This window comes from Zea mays, chromosome 6 (assembly GCF_902167145.1).
Source record: "Zea mays cultivar B73 chromosome 6, Zm-B73-REFERENCE-NAM-5.0, whole genome shotgun sequence".
In the NCBI taxonomy this organism is placed as follows: Eukaryota; Viridiplantae; Streptophyta; class Magnoliopsida; order Poales; family Poaceae; genus Zea; species Zea mays.
The window spans coordinates 64,937,032-64,958,118 of record NC_050101.1 but is presented as its reverse complement, the minus strand read 5'-3'; the positions used below and the strand labels follow the sequence as shown (position 1 = coordinate 64,958,118).

Sequence of the window (21,087 nt, the reverse complement as noted above, 5' to 3'; positions counted from 1 at the left end):
AGAAAAGCTCACTCGGTCCGAGAGACCGTTTGAGAGAGAGAAAGGGTTGAAAGAGACCCGGTCTTTGTGACCGCATCAACGGGGAGTAGGTTTACGAGAACTGAACCTCGGTAAAACAAATCCGCGTGTCACACTCTTTATTCGCTTGCGATTTGTTTTGCGTCCTCTCTCTCGGACTCGTTTCTATTTCTAACGCTAACCCGGCTTGTAGTTGTGATTAATTTTATAAATTTCAGTTTCGCCCTATTCACCCCCCTCTAGGCGACTTTCAGTATAGACTATAGAAAACTAATTGCGTTTATCAAAAAATATTGTCTGCTTTCTGCTGTATTAATACAAACAGGCATTGTATGTTCCAAAAGAAAAATAAAACAGTCACTGTCAGTGTTGCAATTGTGCAATGTAAATGAGCCCAGCCCACAAACACAACGAAAAGCACGACACATATTCAACAGCTTCAAATCTGCCGCAAGTAGTTATTCAATCTCTGCTATGTCAAAAAACACCAATAAAAAGCTTTTTGCTACAAGGAACAGCAACAGCTCCCATGGCACAATTGAATAACCCTAAACCCTAACAGCTTCAAATCTGCCGCAAGTAGTTATTCAATCTCTGCTATGTCAAAAACCCCCAATAAAAAGCTTTTTGCTACAAGGAACAGCAACAGCTCCCATGGCTGAGGGCAAAAGGTTCCTCCTCCTCATTAGTACCTGCTTCGCCGCGCGTTCCAGTTAAGCTTCAGCTGGTACCACAGAGGAGAGACCCCGTGGACTCCCCTCGACAGCCAAGGATCAAACACGTTGAACTCACCTTCGCAGGGTATCCAGGAGGACCTGGGCCGGCAAGGCTGGGAGGAGCATAGGGATCGCCTCTTTGGGCACGGACGGTGCCAACTCTCGCGCCTTATGCAGGTGAGCCTCCGCAACAGATGCGACCTTGAAAACTACGTCTAGCAGCCTCTCGCCTGCCCTGACCTCCGACCTGCCGCCCTCCCGTGTGATGAGCAGGCCGCATTCCTCGGCCACACTAGCTGGGATATAATGTACCGTCCCTTGATTATTTACATGGTGCGGCAGCGCCTTGAGCAGTAACAGAAGCCCGCTGGCCTTGCCGATGTGAGAGGCGGCGTGGTCAGCCACGGTGGACTGTATTCCGCCAGCCTGCAAGGTCATGTAAAGGATGGTGGACTGGGTGTCCTCCACATACCTCTCCAACTTCGCGCTCGTCCTAGGAATGGTGCCTTCCTCACGGTTGGCGTCGTTGATCCTCGCCTCCACGGACCGCTTCAGCCAGTGCTTGCTAACCTTGTGGTCTGCGATGATCGAAGAGAGCGCCTGGGCAACTGGGTGCTCGACTAGCTTGTTGCCAAAGATCTTGTCGACCCCCTCCTTCCACCAGAGGAGGCGCATGAGGCCGGCTCGGGGGTCGAACACCACATCCATGGCCCTTGCTGTCTCGATGTTGAAGGTGCGGAAGGTGAACGCGGCCTTGCGCACGGCCGGGGCCAGGTGGAGAAGGCAGAGGTAGTGGTGGTAGTCATAGGCGCGGACTTGCCTCACGTAGTATGAGAGTGATGTCCGCAGGCTACTGCTTGCTGCAGGCGTGCCGCCACTCATGAACCCTGCCTTCCTGTATCAGGAAGGAAGGTCCCTGCACCACACAAACAAAAAAAAGGCACATGGTTAGATTAGATTCTGAATATACAACAGCCGAGATTTGTGCACATGTTCAGATTAGTTAGGGCATGTTTGGATTCATTGGCAATAAAAATTAGCTAGCTAATAGTTGCTAACTTTTAGCGGGAAGCTGTTTGCATCCATGTGCTAATAGGTAGTTAGATAGTGAGTTGAAGGTGCATATGAATCATTAGCAACTCCAAATCCTGCTAATGGAACTAGTAATATTTAGCAGCCCTTCCGTTAACAATTATCAGATTATTAGCAGGTCTGTTTGGATCAACTAGTTTTAATTTTAGTTGCTAATTTTTAGTGCTAACGGATCTAAACGGGTCCTTACTGATAAAGGAAGTGAGAGAAACTCCAACAGATTGGCTATAATTAATAGCTAAATCCTAGTATTTTGTCATTTTGTAAAATAAAATCCCTCGAAAAGGAAGAGGTCCACAACAGCCTTGCTATTTTGCAAAGTTACATAGCAACACCCATGATTAGCTATATATGGCTAATAAAAATCAAGGGATAGCTTACTTTCTATTTTACAAAATCAGATAGCACATCTATTAAAAGGAACAACAAAAATTCCAAATATATGAAAAGGAACACCTGCTTCAGTTTCAGGGGTTCATATTTGATACATATATATGAAATGGAGTGCGGAAATTGCAGGGAAATTAGACATGACATGACCAAAGTTAAACTGCAATTGGTTTGGGGCTGATGAATAACAATATCCAGTGCAAACAACAATGCAGACGCAGCATATCGGGTCGAAAGAAATGTAGAAACATAAATGTTACTGGCTTCGATGGTGACCTGACCTAGCAGCCTAGAAGGTGGGATGGGCGACTGAGGAAGGGAGACCACCTGGTGTAATGATTGCTAGGGAGGCCATTACCGTGCACCGGAGAGTTAGAGCACGGTGACGGTGGCTGGCCGCCGGAGGCGCACCGCGAAGGGCATGGATCCGCATGCTCAGGCGCAGTGTTATTAAAACTAAATTTAAACGACGTTTAAACATCATAACTCTAATTAGAGGTTGAGACCATGTTTTAGCGTTTTGGCGTTTTAAACTGTAAAACGCAAAGTTTTATGAATTTTAGACCATTAGCTACTTTTGGGCCTAGTCTATTAGTTACTTTTGGGGTCCAATCCAGCTCATGGGTGAAGTTTTGGTAAGCCATTAACCTCTCTATCTTAATATTTAACTTCATGTTATTGTCTAAAATTATGATGTATTGATATTTTTCCTATGTTGTTTAAATCTACATTTAAACTTTGTTTAAACATTTAAAAGTCAAAATTTCACCCATGACAGCGTTTTATCGTGTTAATAACCTTGGTAAAAAGAGAGTAGGTGTCAATGACATTAAAGATATGCAAAGAAATTATGCATCCTATGTTTTCCTTCGTTTTGTAACAGAAAAAAAATGTGCTCATAGTAAGCAGATCAAGTTCACATAAGCGAACAAGTAGCATATTGTGTCCATCTCAGCAAAATGTGAACCTAAACAGATTAAGTTTCCTGACTAAAACAAGGCAAGTAACAGAGGATTATAAGAGAACAAAACTGAATCAAACTGCAAGCTCTAAATAAAGAAGCCTGGGTCAACTTGAAGCTACAAAATCCAGGTATGTAGTCGTCCGATAGAGTATTAGAAGCTACTATGTAAGATCCAGATGGAAAGTCCCTCCATTCACCTCCTAAGTAGCAAAATTGGCCTACAAAGCTGTGATGCTTAGCCTTCCTCGAGAGGTCAAGACTACAAATTTCAAATGTAAAATCAGTGTTCCATAATCCATTGTAGACCTAATTGTCAGTGCCCTCAATGTGACAGCCAGGCCATGAACTAAGCACCAACCACCATGATGCCCCTTAAAACTGATTTTGAGGAGTCATTTTCTAGAGATGCTCTAACCGACCAAAGATTGTACAAGATTGAGCCTTTCTTCTCTTCTTTGCTCGTACATATGGCAATACCTTCATCAATCGGAGGTTTTACAGGCAGTGAACTAGTTATACCACAAATCTTATCTTGGGGGAACGCAGAAAATCCCTACACGTACCCAGAGGGGAGAAATTCTTCCGTGCAAAGAAGATAACGCAGGAGTGCCCACAAAGAAGTAACCCCAAAAGAAGAACGTAATCACGTAGAGAAAAAAATTGAAACAATAAGGACTCGTTTGACAGCAATAGGGAAAAACCCATGGAAAAAATCCACCAAGGGGATTTAAATGGCACTTCATGAGAGGATTTTCCACACTAGGGTATAATTTCCTGCCACCCTTTGGCAACCAAGGGTTTAGTCCAAATATGTTTTTGTCCCAAAACGTAGCAAGCAGCAACACTATACTACTATATTGGATGAGAACTTTATCCATCATCAGAAAATGGTTCATCCATATATACGTGATGCTATAAACAATACTTCAAAAAATCAGGAAAAAATCAAACAAAGTAAATTGAAGCATAGTAAATTGGTTCATCCATCATCACATCATTTGTGTACCACAGAATCACCAGAAACTTTTAAAACGTTGCCAATTGCGTGTGCATTAAAGAACGTCAGGTATCAGACAACAGATGAGCAAAGGACAAGGTAAATGTAACAGCAATTCAGAATTCGAATAATATTGTTCCCATTTGCTCAAACTCCCTGTCATACAGACAACTTCTGTCAATGCAGAACCACCGCTGTCGCAGCCACTACTAACTATATCCACGTTTACTTCCTCAAATCATGGTTTCTAAAGCTTCAGAGCAAGTAGAAACCAACAGAAACGATTGGATTCGTCCTGTCTCAACAGTTAAAGACTAACTTAAGCTTTCACGTGGTTTCAGTAAAAGCACTGCGCCATAAGGATAGAGCTGCCAGATCTAATCACCTAGCAGCACATTGTCCTGTGCTGTCGTGCTGGTAAGGTATGTGTGAACACGTGAAAAAGCAAGATGCAGCAAGGCACAGCAAGGCGTGGATCTAGAGCGGGATCTTACCTTGTCGAGTGGAAGGGGACGACGTCGGAGAGCTCGATGTGGATTAGGTGGAGACGACAGACGAGCTCGTGGGGATGGAGGATCAGGTGGCTGTTACCTTTATGTACTGCTTTGCTAGATGGAGAGTCGTTGGGAGCCGTGGGGATGGGGAGCTCATGGGGACGAGCGACGACAACGGCGGAGGAGCTCGTGGCGATGGCGGACGAGCGATGGCGTTGGGGAGGAGCTCGAGAGGCTAGGGTTAGAGTCGCTGGGAGCCGGGGCGTCGCCGGGATGGCATCAGAGAACGAAGAATCGCCTGGCCTACTGAGACCGGGGCAATTTCCAACCGGAAAAAGGCCTCTCCCGGACAAATGTTTGTCGAAAGATGGTCTTCCAAACACACAGATGGATAAAACCAAGAAAAATATTAAGGTGGGCTTTATCCCCATAGAAAAGGCCAGAAAACTGGTGGGATTTTGGGCTGCCAAACCAGCCCTAATTGTAGAAAAAATAATAATCACTCCAACAACTAATACCATGGAGTACTTTTGCTGGGCTGGATTTCCACCAACCATCCATATGTTCCACCGACCCAACCCAAGGTGACGAGAACATAAACACACATGTAAGCAACGGGACAAAGCAAACGGTAATAGCGCTGCTGGAGGAAGCAAAGGCGTAGATTGCTACCACCTAGCGCGCCTACCAGACCTAAACTGTAATAGCGCCGCTAGAGAAGCAAACGGCTAGCACATGGGAAGAGAAGCAAACGGTAATAGCGCTGCTGGAGGAAGCAAACGGTGATAAACATATGGATTTCCACAACCATCCTTACGTTTATGTTTATGATCAAAACATCACACATGGGAAGAAAAGAAAAATGAAACATTTTGGGGGCTTTCTTGGTAGAGTTTGGGTAAGGTGGAAGACAATTAGATTGGGCAAGGCATAAACCCCCAGAACTAAACTACGCTCCCCGCGGACGGATTGAATTGAACCCTAAGCAAAAACTTGTCGCAAACCAAAACAAACCAACCCAGATCGAAACGGCTAGCACAACCAAACCCGAGCAGAATTCTCGCCTCGAACCCCAGATTTCGGGCGCTGCACTGCGGGTACTAGCGCCCATCCGCCCCCGGAAATTCCCCGTAGACGGCGGTATACGGTGGCTATCCCACCACGAATCCTCGCCCGCCGCTGAGCGCACGAGCTCCCCCCTCGCAACCAGTCCGGCAATCGATCGCGTGCAGAGAAGCAAAGCGAAGAGAGGAACGAAAAAAATCTCACCCCGCTGCCGCTGCCCCACCCACCTCGTGCTGCTGCTTCCGCTTCCGCTGCTAAATTATTTTCGACTTCCCCTCCTCTTCTTGCGCCTTGCCTAGCCATTGCCTGTCTGTGTTGGTGTGGCAGCCGGAGCCGCCGCCGCCGCCGCGTCCACGGGGCTAATAGCTTCGCGGCGCCCGAGGCTGGGGTGCCTGACGCTAGTCGTTGGGAGGATGGTCGGGAGGCGTCGGTCGCCGGGAGGACGGGCGGGGTGCCGGGGAGGTATCGGTCGTCGCGAGTGTTAAGTAACCCTAGTTAGGGTTATGTGGGCAAATACCTGCTTTGCCCCTGAGGGGTCTCACATCTCTATATAAGAAACCTGTACACCCATTCATATTACAGAGATCAGAAAGAGGCCAGAGGCCCAACCTTATATCCAGTGTCTCGTGTGTTTCCTCTGTCGTGCTTATGGGAAGGGAGACGGGTTTTCTACATCTTCTTGCGCCTCTACTGCTGACGGGAGGGAAGGGAGCGGATCTGGTGATCTGTGGTAACGTAGTTCTCAATACGTTATCAGCACGCTCTACCTCGACGTTGCTGCGGAATAGATCTGCATCGACTCTCCGTCAAGCCGGCAGGTCCCTCGGCCTAGCCGAACTGTCCTACGCGACAGACTTCGATTTTCCCTCTACGTAATCGAATGGTATGTTTATCTGCTAGTGTGCATGAACTATGATCCGTGCCCGACGAACTTGCTATCGTTGTCGTGGTGTTGCGTCCGCGCCGGAAGCGCCCGCTCCCGCGACAGCTAGCCCACGTTGCAAGGCATGCCCGCACCTGGACCACGCTACAGCCGTGCCATGGGCCAGCAGCCGTGCCGGCGCTGGGGCCACTTCGCCGTCGGAGGAGGGCAGAGGGTCGCATGCGCATGTGCTCATGCGTTGAGCGGCGCTAAAAACGGATCCACTCAGGCTGAGAAACGCATGGAGCGTTGAAAAAGTCAAGAGATATATTTGCCATGACGTCCAACCACCTTCGCATGCGCCGTTGACCGAGCCGAGTCAACAGTGAAATGTGTGGTCGTCCGTGAAAGATGGAATAAAGAAAAATGTGCAGCGCATGCATGTGCTCTGTTTTTTTTGGCAAATAACAAATAAAATAAAGCATACATTTTGTTACAATTTGTAATTTATTTAATTATTTTCTGTTGTAAATAATTAATAGAAAAAATGCATGCTTAAATATTGAAAAAAATATATATATATATTTACACCCGATGTGTTATGATTATACATTAATATTGGTATTTATTTTTTTCTGCTTTATTTATTGAAGTAAATAGTAGAAAATTATTAAATGCATGTGGAGTATATATTTTGTATACTTAAATCGCTCTAAATATTTGCTATGTGTTAAGCCTTCGGACTCACGTCGAGCGATTAAATTGTATAATGGGTACTCAGACACGCCGATCAGGCTGCGTTGGTAATCGACTGAGTTATGGCATTAGCTGGATATTGACTGCGCCCTGGCAACACGACGCAATATTTGTGTCGTTCGAACTTGGTTGTGTCATGTGTTTGCTATCTCGCGCTCTCCATTAATCGGATCGCTCCGGTTGAGCCAGACCGTCATCGCTGAGTCGCATATTTTTTGCATGCCCTGTAGGCACTGTCTGTCTGTCGCGAGCCACAATTGCGCCTGTTGCGCACGTTGCGTGGATTTATCGTGTACCCCAATTACCGAGCCATAATTGTGCCTGTTGCGCTTATTATGAAGGCTTGCTATACTGTCGTAGCCCTGATGGCCGCACACGCGTTGACGCCAGATACGCTAGAGCTTGTACTCGTGTGGATTGTGGTGGGTTGTTCAAGGTCCTGGAGTCACATTATGTGCAACCTTCATAAACAATTTTGTTTGGCTCTATATTTTATTTGACTGTGTTGTGTGGCATTGTATATTTATATATCGTCAAGTGGCCATAACAACTACACCAAGCTCTATAGTGCTTGGAAATCTAGGAAATTAAATTAAAATACAATGAAATACAGATAAGTTAATTCTCTGCTCTCTCCTCATGCATAAAGTTTTACCCGAAGTAACCTGAAGATATATAATATAATGCATGAAAGCCTTTTTGGCATAAAAGACATCACAAATTGGGATTCTATTAGTAAGCAAAAGGCCTTACCAAATAATTTAAGACTATAAATCTCAGCATACATTGCTCAACCAGATGTTAGCATATTGCTCTCTTTGTCGCTAAATGACATGAAGCAAACTTTGAGATAAATGGCTAGTACCTTAGCAACACGAAGTTGCGAGTACATTGAAAGGTAATTCTGATAAATTTTTCACTATATTGGTGTGAAAACCATAGTGTGTTCCCGTCGAACCACTTTACTCGTTTTATCTAGAACCTCTATGCTTGTGTCGCATACATCTCTCGGAATTGTAAATACTTATAGTCACTGAATTGACTCGAGATAGTCCTTTGACAAGTTTGGTATACACTGTAAACTAAATGATAAAGGTCGGTCCTGAATGGACACATACCTTGGATTTATGTAGCCGAACTACACTGAATTCCACCCTTTGGCATGCTTACCATTATCTACCTCCGATCTACCAGAAGTAAGAAGAGTAGACAAATAACTATGAAATCCCACATCACCACAGAGCTTGAAGCTAAATTAGACATTAACATGTTCTTGGTCCTCGAAGCCAGAAGAGTCATATGTCTTGACCACTAGACTACTAGTGATGATAATTTGTGATAGAAATATGAAGATCTTGTAGAGACCTGTTGTATCCTCTCTACTCTTGATGATTTCTTCGTATGAGAGCAATATTATCTGTTGTTGAAGATGGATCCTAAGCGGATACCAGTATTGTTTCGTTCTTGCCAAGCAGTTATCATCATTTGCTTCATCAAAAGCTAGTTATATGGTGATTTTCCCAGATAAAATAATTTCTTGGTCTTGTCTGTTCTATTCTAAAGCTTCTCTTTTTGCTGAACAATGAAGAGATCGAAATAATGCTTTATAGAACAAGTTGGTATATAATATGAGGAGAAATTTTTGCCCTGCTGGTGACACCATAAATATTTGACTATTGTTATAAGTTCTCTCCCAAAATTATAATACCTAAAAAAATGTTGCATAACTTGAAACCCGATTTCAGACCGGTATGAGTAATTGGGTAAACAATGGGCAATGATAAAACGAGTTGGACTATACATCTCTGCATAACAAAAATATCTGCTTGGCAGCATTGGCCTGACGCCGTGCACTTTACTACCAATATAAACACACACATTTTTCCTATGTGCCTCAAAGCACAATACAACCAGTGAATGTCCTTGTGAGCGCTAGACCCTGATGGTCATTTTACTTGTTGATCTGAAGTCAACTAATGGCTCCAAACGACGTATGGTATTCATGAGCCCCTGAAGGACCCTTATGGATAAAATAGTGTTGTGCATGTTAGTCTAAATCTTAATGATTGACTATGCATTTGGTAGTAATAACAATAAGTTTGCAGAATTGTAACCATGAAGCAACTTGTTGTTGCATGTCTCGCTGGATGTCGAGACTAACCCTTCATGTTGAAGGACAAATATGTAGTATTCATGCCACTACATTAATCTAAGTCCAAAGCTCACTGCATAAAACCCCTATCTGTAATGTGTGTAAGATTTCCCAAATAAATCACCACAATAGCATACATTGGCCACAACTGGATGATTGTGGTTGGGGATTTTATATGTATGCTTTTAGAACATCTCGGCATTAGGGGGAGGAATGCCCATATAGTGTAATGCCTCAATATTCTATTAAACGCACAAAAGTCAAACTGAATATGTCGTTCGGTGTGTACTCCTGTGTATATGGAGTTTGCCAGAAATCGTTGAGGAGTAACCATATTGGTCTGAATGCTTCTACCCGATGTAGATGTGGATATACCCGGGATTAATATCATATCCACATTTGACTTATTGGCATTTGATCTATTCTCGGGGACGCCTGCGAATATGATCCATCAGCCTTAGTCAAAGCATATGTTTCTGATTGCAGATTCACGTGGTCTGTGATAACTCTCCTCCGATTAATTCACCCTGATGGTGATTTGCCTCACGAAGAGGTTCATCTTGACGATGAAATTCCTAGCAATGCGCGCAATATCATTGTGCTGGGAATACGGAACAATGAATCTTTCGTTTTGGGAAATGACGGAGATCATTATTAAATGTGGGAGACAAATATGTCGACACCTATCTTGCCCCTCTAGATTGCAAATGGATCCAAAACAAAGTCCTAGGCATGGGTGCTTTAAGCTCTCTTATCGGGTCATTGATAAATGCAATCGAGGCTGAACCAATAATCGCAAAATGAAAGTCGCGAGCTTGAAGTTCGGACATTTATGGGCACTATTGAAATAATGTGTGGTGAATGCGATGGTTCAAGTGGTCTTGTGAGAGACCCATCCCACATATGTGTTGAATAAACACTGTTCCGCTATGTAATATATCTGGCAAATGGCATGAATTAAAATATGCAGTTAATAGGATTCTGAAGATCCGTCATGAGATCCTAGGAGGACTCATATATTTAAATTATAAATATGCAACATATAAATCTCATACCGAATAATACATTCCTGATGAATGATCACTCTCCTATGTAGGGAGAATATCTCGTAGTTGAGACTATCGTTCCCAGATGGAACCTATCCAGAAGAAACAAAGTCTGTGTTGAACACCAAAGTTTGATAATTCCTATAAAGGGATAAAGACCCATACAGACCCGAAAAGGAATAAGATGAGGTACCAAAGAACTTGAAGTTCACCGAATAAGCACATGTGCATTCCACGAGTTTTACTCATGGTATTTTCCACTTGATGTGGAATTACGGTATCCTCTAAAGCCCTGATGGCCGAAACCTATAAGGTTTAGGTGTTACTGGCAAAATATCCCCATTGTGCCAGAAAGACAGACTATAACGATGTATCTGATCGATGAAAAATCCCTGATGGATTACGATCTTAGATGAACTTTTGTTACACCATCATAGATGTTGCAATGGATGAACGCCTCGAGCGATGTGTCATATTTAGAATATGTACTATTGCAACTATATTATCCCCTAAGTCCTATTGAAGGATATGTTATTTGCTTTGCACAACTATGTATAAATTGTGGTGTAAGATAGAAAATGATAGCACCCCAACCCCTTTCATTCTCGTTATTCCAGATGAACAATGAGACATATATCTTGAAGAATATGCTTGAGTTATGAGGGATAAAGACTTTGACAGATGTCATCGTCAGGGGGAGCGAATGCTTATATTGATCACAACCGTGAGACAATAAATGTCATATTCTATGCCCTGAAGGCGTGAGCTTGATGATCAATATGTGAACATTTATGGAACTTTCTATCAAATATATAGATCTAGTCGATCGAACACCATCAATCAAAGTGGCTTATTTATATTGACACGTGCACTTACCTCGTATATCCTAGAAGTGAGTAGAGGTAAAGTTCCTGAAATAGTCCTTGCAAGGATATGCAATCCGTTTGCTAAATCTTTATGTGCATATACTTCTAGAAGAAGATGTTTTGCCTTATTGATACAGTTTTGCAAGGATCAGGGGGAGCACATTTCTAAAAGTTAGCCCTTGTAGAAGATTCGATAGAATCTAGATCTCAGAGGATCGAAATCTGTCCCGATGACAGCTGTTGTACTCTTTTTCCCTTTGTGAGTTTTCTTGAAGTTTCTCACATGAGGTTTTTAACGAGGCAACAAAGTGCAAATGCAATTTGTATCACCATGCTCTCTTTCTCCATATTTTTCCCACTGGGTTTTTCGGAGTTTTAACGAGGCATGTGTTGGTCGCGGTATTCGCCCAAGGGGGAGTGTTAAGTAACCCTAGTTAGGGTTATGTGGGCAAATACCTGCTTTGCCCCTGAGGGGTCTCACATCTCTATATAAGGAACCTGTACACCCCTTCATATTACAGAGATCAGAAAGAGGCCAGAGGCCCAACCTTATATCCAGTGTCTCGTGTGTTTCCTCTGTCGTGCTTATGGGAAGGGAGACGGGTTTTCTACATCTTCTTGCGCCTCTACTGCTGACGGGAGGGAAGAGAGCGGATCTGGTGATCTGTGGTAACGTAGTTCTCAATAGCGAGAATGGACTAAGGGTCTGTTTGGTTGGGCTGTGGCTGTGAAAAAAGTTGCTGTGAGCTGTGAGCTGTGGAAAAAGCTGCTGTAGGCTGTAAGCTGTTAAAAAGCTAAAAACCGTTTAATGAAAATCACTAAAAATCGTTAAAAGTTTTTTGATATATGTTTTCACAGTTCCATCCGAAAAGCCACTAAAAGCAGGTCCAGAGGTGCTTTCAGATTCGCACTGCAAGAAAGTCGGCTTTTAGAAAAAGCTGCTTCCTGGATCCAGCTCTTTGGTTGGCTTTTGGCTTTTAGGGGGGCAAAAGGCAAAGCCAAAAGTCAAACCAAACACACCCTAAGAGGCGCCGCCGCCAGGAGGTCGGGCGGGGATGTGACCTCGGGGAGGGCGGCGGAGTCAATCCATCGATGGGCCTCTCAATTTACTTCTTCATCTGATCGGTTCGGTTCGGTTCATAATCGGGCCGGACCGGCCCAATCGAAGTTTTACGAGCCAAAACGTGAAAGTGTCGTCCAGCCAGCCACGTGGCTCCGGCAGGGCAGAGCGTTTATCCAACTCGGCTCTCAGCGACTGCCCACCACCACCACTGAGGATTCCTCTTCCGGCGGCGGCGGCGGCGGCAGCGATGCTCCTCCTGCGCGCCAACGCGCTCGCCGCCGTACCGGTGTCCTTCTCCATAACGCCGGCGGCCTCCTATAGCTGCTTCCCCTGGCCGTCTTCATCCACCACTGCCGCGAGCTGCTCCGTCGGCTCCTCTGCCAGGCTCGACGCCGCCGTGCAGTACGACCCGCTCCGCCCCGGCTCCGATGCGTGGGCCCATCCCGACGGCATGGTCACCGCGGAGGGTGACGAGGAGAAACAGCGCTATGACACGGAGGGGGAGTCCAACGACTGGGAAGGGGAAGGGCCCCAAGGATCATCAGACCCCGAGGGCATCAACGTGCCGCGCCAGCGCTACATCGCCGTCCCCAAGGAGGCCCTCCTCGATGCTGTCCTCTCGCAGTTCGCGTCCGACGACGACGACGCCGCGGACTTCAAGCGCTGCGCCAGGTGCAATTCACTCGCTACTTTTATACTATGTTACTTGCCACTTCGTCAACAATCTACCACTAATTACATCATTCCCTCCCTTCCTTAGATGCTTGGACGCCATCCTTCACGCCGAGCACAAGAGGATGCTCGAGGAGATGCGCACCTCCTACATGCTCACGCAACGCCACCGGGACGAGGAAGAGGAGCAGGATGACACTGACACCGCCTCGGGCTCGGACTACGTCAACGGCAAAGCCGGCTCCGGATTTTTCGGCATCACCCAACTGGATGGCACGTTGTTCCTTACTAGAAGCGTGGACTTGAGAACTCTGCTCGGATTGACCCCAGACCCCGATTCCCAGACCAGGTAACAATAATAACAATGATGGAACGGATGAATGGAAATGGAATGGTGGATGCTCTCAAACTCTAGTTGCTTATAAATTCATTAAGCTACATACACACACATGCATAACCACCTGCCTAGTGCCTACTGACTGATTGCTTTTGTGTCTGCCGTGCTTTTTTTTCTATAAAAAAAAGAGTTGCTTTTGCAACTCAATTTCAGCGCTCATTCATGACCCTACTACGCAATGCTCAGTTTGAAGAACTCTCCGCACAAGATCTGCTCTTGACATATGCCCTAAATAACGATTACCTGCTCACGCTGCCCATTTATGTCGACTGGAAGAAGGCTGCTCAATCTAATGCAATAATATTCAGGTCACACTTTTTCCCCCTAGCTTGCTGCCTGATTCATATCTATATTCTATATATTCTATATAAGGAACTTTCACTCTCTGTAAGAATTACTCCAGACATCCCTTATTTTTCACCCCTTACAGGCGTGGATACGCGACTGAGAGGCAGAAAGGCCTCCTGTTGGTTGAGAAACTTGATTACTTGCAATCAAAACTCTTGCAGAATGTCTTTTTCAGCCTCTCCAAACCCTTGAAAAAGCCAGGGAAATGGCTTAATGAGGTCAGTCAATCTTTCTGTCCTCACATGCCTAGTATTCATGATCTTTAATGTACTGTGACCTCTTACTTATTATTATATCCTGATCACCTGTCATACAACCAGAATTAACTCTTTAGTGGCTCTAATACTGTTATACACACACTGAGCTGTAAGAGATGGTTCTAGTGCTGAAGTAACATTTGTCTCGGATTATCGATACATGTTAACATTATAACATAACAGTTTAGGATCTGCAGTTTTATTATTATGCATCACAGTACATTGCTTTTAGGTCTTTGGCCGATGAACTCAGAAACATCTAACGCTACAATCTATGTGCCCTCTTAGACAATTGCAAATGAGCTAACTAACTATAGAATTCGAGAATAATTTAAATGCTGCAGATTTTGCTACTTGTAGTCAACCTGTTATGGAATCAGCATTCCAATTGTGTTCTTTTTTTTTCCTGAACTCTTACGGATTTTGCGTGTCACTCAAAATTTTTGGCTAATTGTATGTGATTATTTTAGTTCCTGGCAGGCTTTGAAAAGATCAACAGATAACCAGGGATTTCAGATCTGGATAGACAAACTGAGACTATGGCTTAAAGAGCAAACTTATGCAGATAATTCACTGCTGTTGATAGAAAGCTCTTCATGGGACAAGCTTAGTTCTGATCAGTTACCTGATGCAGATGTTCCTATTTGGATCGCTGCACAAAGGGCAGTCTCTCGTTATGAAGGAATTTTGTCACCTGTTGGTCCTCGTGGAAGACTGTTAAGAAGATTGCTTAAATGGACTGGACTAATACCTTCTCTGCCAGAAGCAACGATAAAATCCAACAATGAAACTAAACATCTTGAAGGACATGTGAGGTTAGACCCCAAACATATGTACATTGTGCTTTCTCTTCACTTTAGTCTTTAGGGATACTTTATTATGTCTTGGTAATATTAGTAGTTTATGCAAATGAATGCAGCCGAGCTCTACAGAATTATTGCATAAGAATCTGATTACCAAACTTGTTATAAACTTGCATATTTCTGAAGCATAGTCCATATTTGATTATTCCTTTGCGCATATTCTTCTTGCTACACATTTTATTGTTTTCTACACATAAATGTGGAAAGAGTTTGCTATAAAAAACAAAATTATACCCGAAAATTATATGAAATGGTCATTTACTTATTTTCTTGCTAATTTCTTTTGTTGTGACTCGTCCATTCATATCATATTTTTTGACTTAGAAAGTATCCGACTTTCCCTTCAGGCCAAACTTTCTACCAAGAATTACCCTTGCTAATATATGGGAACCTGCAAGCAGAGAATCTTGCAATAACAATATCTGGGAGATGGTGAAAGCTTCTTTTCGTATTCTGTTTGGGAGGTCTACTCTTCAGGTATATAGAAAGTTGATTTTTGGTCATCCATTTTTTATGGCCATGAAGTGCCTTGGACAGAAAAAACAAAAAGTCTCTATAAAAGCAATTAAAATGTACATGGCCTTTGTTCAAAGTAATTTGACATGCTACTACCATGGATAGTGAACTGGCAATATTTGAATGATTTATCTTTTATTCTGCATAGACTTGGGTATCAAATTAAACTAGAAACTTTGACAGGAACCAGCATTCCAGGAGTTAATACTACTTTACACTGATGAAGTTGTTCCAAGTGAAACGAAGGACGAGATGGTTCCGCTGCAACTGAAAATTTATGAGAGGATTCCGATCCCAGATTTGCCAGTAAGTGACTGAGTCTCAGATAAATCGGAAAAGGAAAATTTATGGTTTTCCTAGATGTTTAAGGAAAACAATGTTTCCCAGATCTAAATACATTTCATTAATATCATCCCAGTCAGAAGGCTTGCTATCTATTGCCGTTACTCAGATGAGAAACCTATTGTCTTGATTACTTTAGTACCAATGAAGCATTAATAAACAATCTTCACACTGTTCTTTGTTTTGTCATCATAGTGACGGTCATGGTAAAATTCGTCTGCAGGTAGTTTTCCCCCACAAGAAATTGTCCTTCCGCATCCTAGATACAGTAATTCTCTGTCTAACCTTATCCTTTTCAGTCTAGTCACCTGTTGTCTGTGTGGACCCTTACTATATGATTCTTTTCTGTTCCTGCACATAGGCTTGTTGATAGTTTGCTTTTAATGCAGGTAAGGCTAGATATTGCTACTGTAATAGGTCTATTGGCATATGTGGTGAACTACAAATTTGAGAGTTTAGCCTCATCTCCGTAAGTATGTAATTTGTATCAGTAAAAGCTGGTGGAGCTACAGTTTTAGTTAATGAAATCATATGTAGTGGTCTCTTTCCTTGCATGGTAATGCAGGTCAGCTTTTCTTCTTGATATAGTTGCTGGTACTGCACTCGTCATACTTGTTTTCCGTGTAGCACTGGGCTACAAACAGACCCGGGATAGGTACCAGGTAAATCATTTGTTTTTCCTATTGTTACTAACGCAGCAGATCCTTTGGTTGACTGTATATCAATCGATTCCAGCTTCTGGTGAATAAAACCCTCTATGAGAAGACATTGGCAAGTGGGTTCGGCTCGGTTTACTTCCTTCTCGATGCTTCTGAGCAACAGCAGGTTATATTCATCACTGAGCAGGCAAAGCATGTTTTTTGAGCTTTTGAAGTGAAGATTTTCAGGTTTTTTCGGCTTGCTGTCTGAGGCAAATGATTTGCTTTTTGTGCAGTACAAAGAAGCACTTTTGGCATATGCCATGTTGCTCTGCAGAAAGAAGTATGAGGTATGGGGCATGTTCACCTTTGATAGATACCGTAGCTGCCACATTACTGACTACTCCACTACCTCTGTGGCCCTTTTGTAGGTCTCATCTCGTGCAAGCATAAGAGATGCATGCGAGCAGTTTATGCACGAGAAATTCGAGGCAAAGGTGAAAGATGACGGATACATTATTGTTTCCGTTCTCATGGTATGGGAATTCTGAAGGTGTTTGGGTTTTTTTTGTTTGTCTGTAGATTGAGATGCCGATCGACAAGGCAATGGAGACACTGCTGCGGTTGGGGCTGGTGATTGAGCTTCCCACTGATGGTGGGTCGAGCGTGATTGGTCTCCCATGCTCGGAGGCATACAGGATCCTGAAAAGCCGTTGGGACGGCTTGCTGGAACAAGATACAGAACAAGGTAGCTGCGGACACATGCATGGCGATGATGGCATGTAGATTATATATGTCTAAAAAAAGAAAGATTACATATGTGTAAAAAAGAAAGATTATATATGTGTGGTGATGGTATACAAGAATTATTCTCGTTTGTGCAGGCTGATTAGAACGAGACATGTACGTTGGTGGCTTGGAGTGGAGTGGGATGGGATGCCGTGCTGGTACATACTCGACGCGTCGGCAAAGCTCACTCTTGTTTGTATGTATACGTACCAGTTGTTGCAGCAAGTGTATATGTGCTAGCTACGTGCATGTATAATCGTGATCTAGTTTGTTGTACACAAACGATTGCAGTGTATGTATATGGGAGCACATGTTTTTTTCGGAAGACTAGCCATGTGTCTGTAAGTTTTTCTATTTGTAAGTTGGTTTCCATTTATAAATATAGAGCATAAACACTGTTCTGTTAGCTAGGTGAGTATCCTCATAATTATAGCATAATTTTAGTTTTTTATCATTTAAATATATGAAATTTTAGTTTTTTATCATTTAAATATATTGGGGAGCACCACGACGACAACAGTACAAACCATTTACCTTATATAGTAGGGACAAATAGATAGCAAAATGTTTGGGATGTGAACGTGGATTTGAAGCCAGTAAACATGGTTTGAATCTTTATTTGCACATGATTTTAGCTGATCTCTAAGGTTGTTGCAATGATTTTTTTTAAAAGCAGCTGGTATTTGAAGAAAGAGGTCTAGAGAGTTTATTTTTGCAAACTTTTCATTTGGGCAATTCTATGGTTGTAAAAAGAATTAAAATCTATACTACTACTATTAAGAAAATAAGGAGGGCGTCTACAACTCAGTGCCCTCGCTGCCCCAGCCCCGCCCCCTCGCGCCAGCCCTCCGACAAATCTCGCTCATCCCGGCTGCCGCGCTGGCCCCTCCCCCACCGGCGGAGCGCACGATACCTCCCTCCAAACCCACGTCGGTCTTCTCCAATGAAGCGTAGGTAAATTCGCCGGTCGCTCCCACGCCGGTCTTCTTCACCGGCCTCTGGAAGAAAACGGAGGCGTCAACGCCGATGATTCGAAGCAAAGACTGCTAGATCTGCCCCTCATATGTCGTTCGCTACCCAAACCAGAAGGTATAGGTTTTTTACTGTCAACGTCGGTTTTCGTCAATCCATGATTTCGGTGTATATGATTAGAGTTAGCTCATCCATCCATCATATTTTAAGTGTGTTAGATCATTCAGTGATCCACATTTTGGTGGATAGGATAAGGGATAGCTCATTCATCCATTTCATAAAATTGTGTTGTGTTTGCTGATTTGTTGCACATTGTTGTTGTGCAGTAGCATTGATTAAGTATTATTGGTGACCTTCGATTAAGGAACACCGAACTATGGCTACCATTCACAATTTTTTTTGCAGATAGAACCAAAAAAGCCTTGTGTCTTGATTCCAGCATCGAATTAACACTTGCACCAAGAAAGCTTCCTGGCCATTCCTAAAAATTTGTCTTCTTCACAAGTGTTTGCTTCTTGCGTCATCAGATACACCAGCTATCAGAACAACCAATTATGACACAAATTGATCTGAAATGTAGCTCATCCTTCATCTGTTTGCTGAACATTTAGGTCACTAATAGTTCAATAAATTTAAACGTCAACTAATGTTGACTAGACAAAGTGTTGTTAAGCTAATGTTAGTAAGAGAGATCACAAGACTAATAAACTTAGCTTTCAAATTGATGGCTTGATGCATACCAATTTTTCCTTGAAAATAGTAATAAAATCACCAGATAGATCGGATTAATGAGAAAGACATATGTATGTATTAAGTATGCAGTGAGATGCATACCTCATTTTTCTCTATATGTAGCCTCAGTACGAAGTTGTGATATGATGAAGGACTAAACTGAAACAAGTAATTGCCAGAATAAACTATGCTACAGTCAATATCCTAAGTACACAAATGACAAATCTCATGACATCTGTATTGTAATGTCTTTGGATTTAAAAAAATCAAAGCTCAGTCTTCATTTGATTGTTACTACAGGATGGGCTTGGACGTGTTGGAAACATTGTCGATCTGATAAGTGTTCATATTTTTCATTGAACTTGTAGCTTTCTTTGCTGATGTCATTGTGTTATGATTGACACCAAGGAAGAACTCACGGTTAAAGGCATAAAGCATCATACTCACTCCATAAATAAAAGGTGTTTCTATGACTAAATTATTAACAAAGCATCATGTTCATTCTATAGCCATTGTAAAAAACTTGAGTGTTACTGACCTACAACTTGGAGTAATAGTAATGACTAAAGAAACCCACTTGGAAACATTATTGTTTTGGTTTGTACAATTAACATTCTTACCCTAATGATAACACATAGGTACGACCTTCAGTCCTTGATACCAGCAGTTATGTGCTAGCACTTGGATTTCGATTCCCACTGGTCAGAGCTCCAGAGCATAGGGCAACGTCTAGGCAGTGTTAGGGTCTTCTACCGGGTCTGGACATTGGTCCGAACGAACAGCTTGAACATCGAGTCATCGGTTACCGTCGAGCAAGAGAGGATCGCGGTCAAGTCAGTCGGGGTCAAGAAAGAGTTTGATGGTGACAGGGTCTTTGTGTAGGAGTCCACACAAGGTAATCTTTTGCTTACTCACTTGTTGCAGGTTTGTATGTTTGCCTTTTTGGTAGCTAGCAAGACTCATCTCGGCGTGGTCCATACAGAGGATGTGTTTCAAGAAGTGAAACCGATCCACAGCTCTGCGCTTGACGGGCACAATGTCTGTGTTTTCGCATACGGCCAGACCGGGACAGGGAAGACCTACACAATGGTTGGTTCACGCTCGCTCTAAAAACGAATTTTGAGCTAAATTTATTGGCGACTTTGCATTCCACTCAGCTTTCGCACGGTGCTTCTAATTAAATGAAGGTTTAACTGATTGCAGGAGGGAACTGATGGTAAGATTGGCGTTGTGCCTCGAGCCATCCAAGAGTTGTTCTCCCATGCTTTGGAAGACAGCTCATGCACGTACTCTTTCTCCATAAGCTTAAATGAGTCTTGCTAGCTATAGTCTTTTCATGCGATAGGATAGGACTAATAGTTTGGAATAACCGAATATCCAAATAGTCAAACCATATGAAATAATAGAATTCGTCACATTTTAATTTTTCTGTTAGGATCTATGAATCTGTGATCTAGAGTTGTTCTTTGTTCCATTTGAATTTTTATTTGTAGCGATAAAGGCACCGACTAATATTTCGTGCACTTTAGTATTTATTGAGTTATTGATCTACCAAAATCGAAATTGCATGTGCTCAATACTAGATGAAAAGCACTTCAACCTAACAAAATGCATCAAAACTTGACTTATGCTCTATTAGTGTTAAGTACTTGTGTGCTAGAAATCACTACATGCATTTGGATTACTTAAGCTTCGGTCCTTGTGTTTATTGGCCTTGTCCAAACATCTAAAGCAACATGTCCTAGCATAGGTACGCAAAAATAAAGATAATTCTCAAGCGGATCAGAAACTTGAACCGACATGCTTGGATGAACCTGATCCCATCATCTGCCCGAATGATGGTCAATAGTTTGTTGTGTGCTTTTACTGCCTGTTTTTTGTCCTGCCTTCAATATCACATGAGCTTTTGGCCCACTAAATCCTTATTGGCCTGAGTTGTTTTATGCTACCGGAATATGATGTTTTTAGACCGAATGTACTATAGCAGGCGTTGTCAAAAGAATTCACTATTATGCTTTTATTTAGCATCCAACCTGCTCGTCGTTGTCATATAGATGATCAATGTTGTTACTGTTGGAAC

General features: G+C 43.0%; 1 protein-coding gene and 1 pseudogene across 5 annotated transcripts; one reads left to right on the top strand and one right to left on the bottom strand.

Moving 5' to 3' along the window:
• Positions 1 to 446: 446 nt before the first annotated feature.
• LOC100284678 (NADH dehydrogenase (ubiquinone) complex I, assembly factor pseudogene) lies at positions 447 to 6,173 on the bottom strand (annotated as a pseudogene). Of its 2 annotated transcripts, none has more exons than NR_159732.1 (2): positions 4,672 to 6,166; positions 447 to 1,650 (listed from the first exon to the last, which is right to left on the bottom strand). The product of NR_159732.1 is annotated as an NADH dehydrogenase (ubiquinone) complex I, assembly factor pseudogene, transcript variant 2 (transcript). The 2 variants fall into 2 exon arrangements; NR_159731.1 differs by having other exon boundaries at positions 455 to 1,650; positions 5,964 to 6,173.
• Positions 6,174 to 12,591: 6,418 nt separating this feature from the next.
• LOC100383232 (uncharacterized) lies at positions 12,592 to 17,709 on the top strand. 3 transcript variants are annotated; one of them, XM_035959703.1, is made up of 15 exons: positions 12,592 to 13,153; positions 13,242 to 13,502; positions 13,679 to 13,858; positions 13,981 to 14,116; positions 14,636 to 14,970; positions 15,366 to 15,495; positions 15,718 to 15,840; positions 16,100 to 16,144; positions 16,266 to 16,349; positions 16,442 to 16,538; positions 16,612 to 16,701; positions 16,811 to 16,864; positions 16,946 to 17,011; positions 17,097 to 17,262; positions 17,399 to 17,709. In XM_035959703.1, exons 1-9 carry the CDS (start codon positions 12,729 to 12,731, stop codon positions 16,347 to 16,349), a joined length of 1,719 nt encoding a protein of 572 aa, XP_035815596.1. In that variant the 5' UTR covers positions 12,592 to 12,728; the 3' UTR covers positions 16,442 to 16,538; positions 16,612 to 16,701; positions 16,811 to 16,864; positions 16,946 to 17,011; positions 17,097 to 17,262; positions 17,399 to 17,709. The 3 variants fall into 3 exon arrangements, 2 of the variants coding, with proteins under 2 accessions (XP_035815596.1, NP_001348899.1); NR_156719.1 differs by having other exon boundaries at positions 12,670 to 13,153; positions 14,626 to 14,970; positions 16,266 to 16,345; positions 16,811 to 17,011; positions 17,399 to 17,626; NM_001361970.1 differs by having other exon boundaries at positions 12,670 to 13,153; positions 16,266 to 16,345; positions 16,811 to 17,011; positions 17,399 to 17,626.
• The last annotated feature ends 3,378 nt before the right edge of the window (positions 17,710 to 21,087 follow it).